Below are 9,786 nucleotides of genomic sequence, written 5' to 3'. Positions count from 1 at the left end.
GACGCGCCCTGAGAGAGGCCCCGGCGCCGGGGCGCAGCCTGCGCCGTCGGCGCACGAGGTGTCAATAAAAGTGTCATTTGCACACTCTACGCTGTCCCTGTGCTGCTCTCTCCAGACTCTGCTCTGAAAAGTTTACTATCGCAGCCATAGCGATGGTGCAGCAGATCTGAAAAGCGTGTTCCTACTATAGCGCACGTATGGAACCATTCCAGGAGGCACATAGGGCTCTTCCTAAAGGCACGTTACTAGTGCTAGCGCATTGCTTTTTGCAGCAATGGCATGACTGCTGCCAGCTTCCGTTTGCCTGCTCCATTCGTCAAGTGTTTCGACTCCTGGCTCTAATTTACTGTAACAGGATGGTCCAGTGGTCCAGGAGAGGCCTGGCACAGACAAATGCAAATGGGACTGCAGCTATTTCTCTGTAGGCTGTGTTTCTTTTTATTTCTCCAGAGAGGTTCTGGGGCTATCTGTTCATTTACAAGCAGAAGGGAAAGCTTTCAGTCTCAGGTAAAGAGTGGGGTTTGCATGAAGTGAGATACGAGCCTTACTACTTCGTCGCATATTTGACCCTATCCCGAGAAGCAAGAAACCCACTGAAATCTCTCTCCTACCTTAGATACAACCCTTGCTTTTTGGGGTTCCCTTTGGTGCAATTCTTGCACAATTCTACAAAGGTCAGGCAAAGACAAGTTTTCAAGTTTTGCATCCCAATTAGGCATGTAGCATAACTGCCCGGATAGAGGAAGAACAGACAAAACACTCTAAGAAAGGGGTTTGCTTGCTTTTAAAAAAAATCACAGTACTGAGAATGGGTGGTTTTATTTCTGCTTATGGATGAAAGATTAGATGATTAAAGAATGATTATTTGAAGTGGATGAGGCTGTGAAAAGTGGTATTGCTTTTCTGATACCTCCCCCCTCCTTCCATCTGTGTGCTATGTTCGGAGTTGCATTTTATATAAAATGGTGACTCTGGTACAAGGTTTCTAGGCAGTTCCTCTGTAGCTTACTCTAGATTTCTTTGCTTCAAAGGTAAAGGTTTGCATCTGTACAGTTCTTCCTATTGCAATCTAAAGATACCACACAGCTTTCCCTTTCGGGAGCTTTCTGCCTCAAACACAAGAAGGTAGCTCTGTAAGGTTTCTTTTGAGCCAGTTGCACAGGGGCCTAGCTTTATTCCTATTAAAAAAATACTACTGTGTCATTAAATAAAGAATCCCACAATCGTACACAAGGCAGTAAAGTAGTTGCTTTCGTGTCCTTTTGAATACTGAACGGCTACAGGGGTGCTCTGTAATGCAGTGAGGTGAGTGACCATTAGCATCAGATGCTGCTGTTGCAAGGCACGGTAATAACACCAGTGAATCGAGAAAGTACTAAGAAGAGAGTCTGGCAGTGCTGAGGTCATGCTTTCCGTAGGGGCTCCTTGCCAGTCTCTTGCCCTGCCTGTCTCTTACACTGAGAAACAATGTGCAACTGATTAGAGGGGACCTACAGAAAACAGTGTGTTTCTCTTCACCTAACTCCCTCTTCGTTGTCTGTGCAAGCGGTGGGTCTGTTTCTTCTTGTGGACTGAAAGAACGACTCTGTTAGGTTTCCTAAATTGTTGCATGTGGATGAGAGGAAGAATAGTTTGTGCAACGACGCACAGCCTCTGGGCCACAGTGAACCCAACCTGCCACAGCAGCAGTGCATTTTTCTGCGCAGATGCAGAGTACTGAGCACCAGTACAGGACAGCTCCAGCTTTAAAATAAAAATTAAAAAAAAAAAAAACCCAAAAAGGCATGCTGAGCTTATAAATGGTAATTCTCAGATAACTGCTAAGATGCTATCAGTGGGTGAAAGCTGCAAACAAATTACGAGCAATTCTAGTATCTTGCAAATGGTGAGAGGTGCAGTGCTGGAAAAAAAAAATGGCTGACGCCTCCTGGAGTTTGCTGGAGAAAACCGGAGTTTGCTGGAGAAAACCACTAGCTGTTACCTATGAGCACTGAACGCCATTTACGCTTTGGGCTGAACCTACCATTTAAGAGATTAGCTGATACCTTTCTTTGGAGCCGTGATGACCTGTTGCTTAAGGGGTCTGTACATAGTAATGTAACATGTAGGGATCTAGGTTCGAGGGTATACGTGTTACTGTAAACACGGCATTAAATACTCTCTCTAGAGCACGGGCTAGGGCAAAAGGAGCAAGAATTTTCTTTTCTTGGTGGGAGGAAGCTCTTAAACTTACTCAGCTATATTGTTGCCTTCCCCTCTTCCCCCAAAATTTGTATAGGCTAAAAAAAAAAATAACCGCATACAAGGAGTGAGCGTAAGTGAGAAGCAGAGTAGAGTATCATCAGGCTGACGCACAGCAAATGCTAGGCTTGAAGAAAGCTACAGATGAAGCTTGAATCTCCAGCTTAGTAATTTTTCATAGCATTTGACAGCAATACTGTTAAAGTATTGCTTTATTTAAGTAGGTCTCGTAAGCTTGGTTAGCGCTGTACTCACACAAACCAAAATCTTCATTTCTGCTCTGATGCTGTGATTTCCTCTGTTGGCCGTTCCATTGGCTATTGCAACAAAATTGTTATTCTTTGTTCAAGAAAGCTATGGCCAGATCCTAGAAAAAGCAAAAACAAACAAACAAAAAAAGCTTATATACGTGGCGCATACTGCATCATAGCCATTGCAGACTGCTCCTCCGTGCAAATTTCGCATTTGAATTCTCATCTGATTAACGTTACTCATTGCCTGTATTCTCCTGCTCCCAGAATACTTCTATTTTCCATACACCCGGCAAGCTGATGAAGCAGTCTCCCCTTTGCTTACTGTTAACTATTAGTGCTGTATGGGTATTGGACTATGCTGTTGCCTTTCTGATCTAAAGTAAAACTCCTTGGCTACCACTGTGGAGGGACATTAGGCAACAAGTTGCATACACCAAAAATTTGCATTGTCCCATGCATTTACCGTTTCTGCACAGGATATATGAAAGACAGCGAGTATGCTGGCAAGGCTTTTAACATGAAGAACTCCTTGGACAGTGTAGAACGCTGTCTTCCCAGAACCTTCAAATCTGTCAGGAGACAGCACGGACGACAATACCAAGAAAACTAAGGATTCTATTAAAAGACCTCTAGCCTGTCCTGGTGCTGCTGCCCTACAGCGTTTGCTGTTGTTTTGGGTGTTGCAGCCTGAACTTTGCCAGCCTAAATGCAGGTCTGCTTTAACTAGTGCCTTCCCTTCCACTAACCCTGCTACAGAAGCAGCAGCCTGGGGCAGAGGAACAGCGATGGAAAGTTGCTGCAGTCATTTCCTTAGTGAACATCAACAAAAACCTTCCCAGCAGGAAAGCTAGGCTAAATGAATCATCATGTCTTAACAACCAGAGGTATGGAAAATGTAAATTTAGATAAATTAAATGGATGATGGAGATTTCCCTTGGCATTTCAGCTCCAGTAGTCATAGTATTCTCAAGATTTTTATTGTACTTAACGCAATCTATTGGGTGGTGTTACGGTAATGGCTTCTAAAAGTCTCTCGGCTAAGGCCATCTTCCAGTCTGAGGGAGGGAGAACGCACATTAAGAAAGCTACCTTTTACCCGAAGACAAAATAAAGTGCATGTCCTATAGAGTACAAGATGAGTAACTACTCGTTAGTTGTCTAGACGGCTCTTTTCAAATAGTTCCCAAAGTAGATTTTTTTATATAAAGTCATGCAATTTTATATTTTATCTGATTCTTGGAAAGGCTTATTTTCTTCATTCAAAGACACAGCAGGAGTTCCAAAATGGTTAGGCTGTCTTTTTGAGAAACACGGCAGAGGTCAAGTGAACTACAGACACCCGCTGAAATGGTTACAGGTAGCTTAATTACAAACATGAGACAATTGATTAAGCTTTCTCCATCCCTCTCCCCATTTTCCCCACTTCTGTATGTGTGTTATAAATATATTTATGAACATCCACAAAAAACTGCCATCAAGCAACCTTTAATGATAAGGACTTAATCAAAATTAACCTTTAGGCACCGCTGAAGAGATTAAACTACAGCATGGCATAAAATCACTTTCCTGCCTAAACTCATGCATCTTACGTCTAAACAGCAGCTCGCAGATTTAGACAGAATATTTGAAGCATTTGGATTCCAAAAGGTAAACATCACTTTGCAGCTCACAGTTCAACACTGACCACATACAGTAATGTCTGTGAAATACAAAATGTACGACAAAAGAACAGAATAAGAAGTAAGCAATGCCTCTTTTTTGAGTTACTTCGATGGATTTGGTGTGACTTCCAACTCTGCACAATAGTGGCAAGCTATGTTTTTTTTCCAGACGCCACCAGTATTGCCCAAAGCCCCAAATTAACATACGTTGATGTTGACTTAAGAGTAACTATGTATGTAAAAACTAAATAAATACATATGGAAAATAAAATGCATATCCCGTAAAATAGAAAATGTAATATATATTCTGTTAGGCAATGCATATGGGCATAGTAATAGTTTTATAACTATATAAATGTAGTTCATAATATTATTTACAGATGGACACAGAGACAAACACTACCATCAAATACAACGATTTCATCGGTTTTATGATTCTTTTGAAGATCCTCGCTTACAACAAAATGATCTGCAACTCCAGCTACCTAGAAAAGGAAAGTGCTCCCGATCCATCTAGTGCAACAATGCTGGCTACAAAACTTAAGAGGAGAAAACATTTTAAGAACTATTACTGCATTAGCTAGTGCGACCAAAAAAAAATAATTTTTGAGTTGAAAAGTTTGATAAGGAAGAGAAATTAAGGTTACACAGCAGACCAACAAGAAAAGAAAAATTCTCCAAAGTAAAGTCTTTAGATTGTCAGAAATCAGAAGCACCAAATGTACAGTTTCTCATGCTAGTTTGTTTCAACTTCATCCTGAACATTTTTGGAGACAGCTATCCCATAATCAAGGAAACGGCACGTCACAGACATTCCTGCAGATGTGACACTATGTAAGCCCAAACAAAGAAAACAAAGATGAATATGCTCATCAATCTCAGTCTTTTACCTCCGAGTGCTTGACTTGGTAACTTCAGTAGTGCTCCTCCATTTAAGTAAATACCGAGTATCACAAAACTTGCTTCTCAAAAAAAGGTAACACTTGGGGATAGATGATAAAAACTAGCCATTCTTACAAGTTGTGCATCGTGCTTTCAGCACTGGAGTATAGTAATCCACAAGAGCTGATGATTACAAAAGGTATTTCATCTTGGCATTATAGATCAAGCATCAGAATAAACTTAGGTGAACAGTCAAGTACAACTCATTTAATAAGGAGCGACCCTCCAGAGAAATCCCTTTTTCTGGACCTAAAGACCAGGTGAGCAAAGATAACCTCTACAGGGATGCAACACACAGCACACGTAAAGATTAAAATGCCTATCAGCCTTGGTAAACATTGGCTGTCTACCCAAATATGGAGGCAGGCTGACAGGAATCCTAGAAATAGTTTTAACTTTATTTCCATTTTCATCTTTGCTCTCAAGACTTAAAAGACTCTTGGGCTTAACAGGAACTTTTACAAGATCTCACACATTCACCACTTTCCAAAATCAGAATAATTAAGAATTCTCACAGATAATGACACCCAAAGCCCTTTTACTAGTTTCAATGAGATAATGGAAGATGCAGCTGTAGCTGACAAGTACTTAATCACTGTTCCCCATGCAGAGTTTAAAATGTCACAAGGTGTAAGTGGATGAAAAACAAGGATGATGTGCTGCAGGCTTTCACACAAATGATTTTTCTTAAATTCTCAACTTAACTTTGAGAGCAAGCTTCTACCCAAGGGAAGTTGATACAAAAAACCCCTTCTCTCCGAAGCTGGGTTATGGACAACTGCCCATCCTCCTGCTAAGTCATCACAAGCCCTTGTAGTCTTAGTTAAAAGTCTAATGCAGAAGGAAATATGCACATATTGGCAACCATCACTGTAGACCGCAGCCAGAACCTACAGAGCAGGGTTTGGGAGCCAGGCTGCTGCGGTTTCACGCCACAGCAGCTCCTTGGAGCAGTTCGGCTGGTGGGAGCTCTGTGCACCCAGGAGCCCAGTCATGGCACTTGACAGAGTACTTACGCCACCCGAGCAAGACCAGTCGCTCTCAGCCGTTCCAAAGTTTTGAAACGCACACTCCAGAGCCAGGCCTACCACAGGCGGAGGCTGGGACCTGCAGGTCGGCCTCGTTGCTCCCCAAGGCCTCACAGGAGTCACCGCTGCCCTCGGCAACTGAGGACTGGGCCGCTCTGCCTGGCTGTGAGATGATGGCACCTTCTGCCCAAGAAGCTGGTGGAGCACCGCAGCCCCGGTGCTCCCGCAGTGGCGGTGCCTGCAGCAGTGTGTGCAGCCCTGCAGCTCGCCGTCACCCTGCCCGGGCACCCGACTTCCAGGTCCCCCGCCTCAGGCCGGACGTTGTCACTCGTCCCCCCCCGGGAATGATGGCCCCACGGGGTAGCTGCAGGGAACAGCCCCACGCTGACACCACCGCTTCCTGGTGCTGTGGCCCCAGGGGCACAGACAGGCCTGTGCCGCCTCAGGGTCAGGGAAAGGGTGAGAGGTGCCAGGTGCCTCCGGCTTGCCCCTCACCGCGGGCAGGGGAAAGCTCAGCAAAGCTGGCGCAGACCTTCTTGCCATTTGCCATGCCCACTGCTGCTGTCCCAGGGGCGCATGAGCCCACCGCACCATGATGGGGAGGCCGAGGGCGACACAATGAGGCAGCGGAGGCTGTGGTGGCTTCTCCCATTTATTCGTTCCGCGCACGGGGCAAGAGCGGGCGCTGCTCCTCAGCAGGTGGCAGCTCCTCGGTGGGTGGCGACTCGTAGGTGACGCAGAGGGAGGAGAAGAGGCAGCCCAGGAAGGACACCAGGCTGGCAAAGTACATGGCACCGCTGGCGCTGCCCACAGCTGCCGTCAGTGGCCCCATGGCCAGGGCCACGAGGATCTGTGCCAAGAAGTACTGGCAGCTCAGCAGGGAGATGTCAACGCCCATCCCACGCCGTGTGCCCTCTGCCTGTGAGCCTACGAACTGCGGGGGACACAGAGTAAGGGGGTGCGGCAGGAGCCCCTCTCCCCTCCCTGGCCCGGGGCTCACCTCATGGCTCTGGTAGTAGTCGCAGAGCAGGGAGTAGGGCAGCGTGCAGAGCGTGGCGAAGAGGATGCCGTAGGTAGCACACAGTGACAGCACCACATAGATGTTTCTGGAGAGCGTGGCCAGCCCTGTGCCCAGCCCGAAGGCCAAATATGCGACAAAGTACAGCGTCCGTGTGCTGACCCGCTCCTCCAGCTTCTCCAGTAGGGCTGCAAGACAATGGCACAGCACTCGGGGTGAACTGCGGCCCTCCCTGCCGCTCGCCAGTCAGCGGAGCCAAGGGGAGCACCTTCAGGACCCACTGCCCAGCCGGTTAGGCAGCCGTATCTCGGCAGCAACCATTATGACTTTGAGTAACTGACGTCTCACAAATGAGCGCCAAGGACCCCTTCCAAATCCCATTGCCACAGTGCAGCCTTGCTGCCCTACCTGTGTGGAGGGCATGGCAGAGTTAAAGCCTGGCAGTGACCCCTGTCCCAGAGGGGTAAATGGGAACTGCTGGCGGGGGGCAGGGGAGGTGCGGACACGTGACACTCGTGACAAGGCGCTGGGGTGGTGTGTGACACCAGGACTCTCTGCCAGGGGCACATGGGCACTGAGTGCTGCTGCACCAGAACCGTGCCTATTGTGACTGTGTGTATTTCTGGATTCGGTGTACATTGAAAATGCCACTTGTGAAAGGAACTATATACTAACAGAGATGTGGCTGATTTTATCTGCTGTCAGTGCATGCCGAGCTAACTAACGGAGATAATACAGTGAAAAAGAATGCTCTGCTTCAGCACTGGTGCCATGCGGTAGGCTATGTGCAACATAAATGCTGGACTACATGTTTCAGAAACACCACTTAAGGAGCGGGTGCATCTTTCTCACAGCAGCGGCTGAGATAGCTGTACTAAGTACCTGAATAGAAAGCAGCACTGAATGCATAGATGCACATTCCCCAGCAGCCCATGGTGACCCCAGCGTTGTACTTCTGATACTCATCTGAGTTGTGAGGCGCTTTCGGATTCCCTTGAAACACTACTTCTCCCATGAAGTCAGTATAGAAGAGTAACATCCCCTCAAACGAAAGCCATCCTGAAAGAAGCCAAAAGTAACCTATTAGGACTGCAGAGTATCCGTTTCCCCTTGAAAGCTTACATGGCTGTATTACAAATCACAACTGAAGACAGGTCGTACGATGTGAGTATTGCATAACGTTCAGCCACGTTTATCTCTGATTGCTGTTCCCCATGCATCGTGGTACAATGTTTGTCAGAGACTAAGACTTAACCTTTGAACTCCTAAGTAGAATCCTAGAGGCTGACTGCAGGCCACAGAATACTGGTTTAGCAAGACAGAAAAATAGATTACAGCAGTCTGAGCTGCGTTCAGGTTTTGACAGGACACAACGCTCGGTTTCAGAGTCACTCATCACACAGTCTTTTCAAGTTGCTGTTGTCCTCCACACAGAAGTGGAAGAAATGCTTCTTATGTCGTGGTTGCAGCCTCTAGAGTGCCTCTGACACAGTTAAAAATTCCTACTCACAAACCGGGATCAGGGCCACTGATGCAGGCAATCTCTTATTTCCTTTCACAGCCAATGAGTATTAACTACCTGTTACCTCCCATCCAATTTTGTATAAACTGGATTTCTTGCAAGCTATTCCTAACCATCAGCCACACACGGATAAGAGTAAACGTTAACAGTGCACTGGTTACAGGCACTCCTGCAGTGTTGCGTTCGCACTTCCTCATGGCCTGTTCTGGGACCCCTATACACATGCTGTCAAAGGCAGGAAAGTGAATGCCAGTCTCAGGTGTAAGCAGGGAAATACAAATAATCTTGTCTTTCTGCTCTGTGATGCCAGTTTCAGAGCATTAAAAAAAAAAAAAAAAGCCGATAGTTTCAAGTGCCCGGTTAAGCAGGGTTTCTCACCCTGGGGTAAACATTCTATTTAACAGATGTGCTGATTTAGGCCATTGTTATTGCCTTTCTAGGAATGTAGGCTTTACTGTTTTGTTTTGTGGTGTTTTGTTTGGTTGGTTTTTTTTCTCTGAGTGTTCTAATGAACTAAATACCAGAAAGTACCTTATTGGTATATGGAACAAATCGTGTGCTCGCTAGTTAGCAGTCATTGCAGTGATAGATAAAATATTTAAAAACGTTCACGTGAGGTAAACTACTTCACGGTGAAAGCAAGATGGCATTTTCTGAATACCTAGGAAGTGGTTGATGCAGAGGTTACGAAGAGCCTTGGGCATCCGGCAGATGGTTGAACAAAGAAGTTTCACAGACAGTGGTTGCTCAGCGGTCTCGCCTGATCCATTCAGCTCGCTCTCATACTTGACACCATTCAGCAAGATATTAGCAACCTGCATCAGAAGAACTCCCGGGTCAACAAATACAGTAAGACAAACCCAAACATCCTTTGAGCAAACCTATGCAATATTACACACCTATCTGATCATCTCAAAGTTAAACTCTGCTGCTGCAGGATGTTGACTTGAAGATTAAGAACAGTGTATTTAGCTAAACTGTAAGTTCAGCCTTGGAACAAGTGTTAAATGGCAGCACTGCGCTGCAGCTTTCAGTATACTTGAAACAGTACTCTGCTGCTCTAGCGTATTTGGCAACTACGTTCAGATGCTAGTGTAGGGCAGGCCTAAATTACACTGCA

The 9,786-nt window shown here is 45.9% G+C and overlaps 1 protein-coding gene across 1 annotated transcript in view; it reads right to left on the bottom strand.

The window, feature by feature from the left end:
• Window positions 1–6,778: 6,778 nt before the first annotated feature.
• Window positions 6,779–9,786, bottom strand: part of SLC45A1 (solute carrier family 45, member 1) — a 7,814-nt gene continuing 4,806 nt past the window's right edge. The window contains exons 5-8 of the mRNA XM_009884076.1: window positions 9,328–9,481; window positions 8,027–8,203; window positions 7,127–7,332; window positions 6,779–7,060 (exon numbers count right to left, since the gene is read on the bottom strand). Of these exons, the coding sequence (XP_009882378.1) occupies window positions 6,779–7,060; window positions 7,127–7,332; window positions 8,027–8,203; window positions 9,328–9,481 (819 nt within the window). The remainder of the gene's footprint in view (window positions 7,061–7,126; window positions 7,333–8,026; window positions 8,204–9,327; window positions 9,482–9,786) is intronic.

The sequence above is a fragment of the Charadrius vociferus genome, unplaced genomic scaffold (assembly GCF_000708025.1).
Source record: "Charadrius vociferus isolate BGI_N301 unplaced genomic scaffold, ASM70802v2 scaffold784, whole genome shotgun sequence".
Lineage (NCBI taxonomy): Eukaryota > Metazoa > Chordata > Aves > Charadriiformes > Charadriidae > Charadrius > Charadrius vociferus.
Note: the sequence above shows the minus strand (reverse complement) of the source record. Positions and strands in the feature narration are given on the sequence as shown.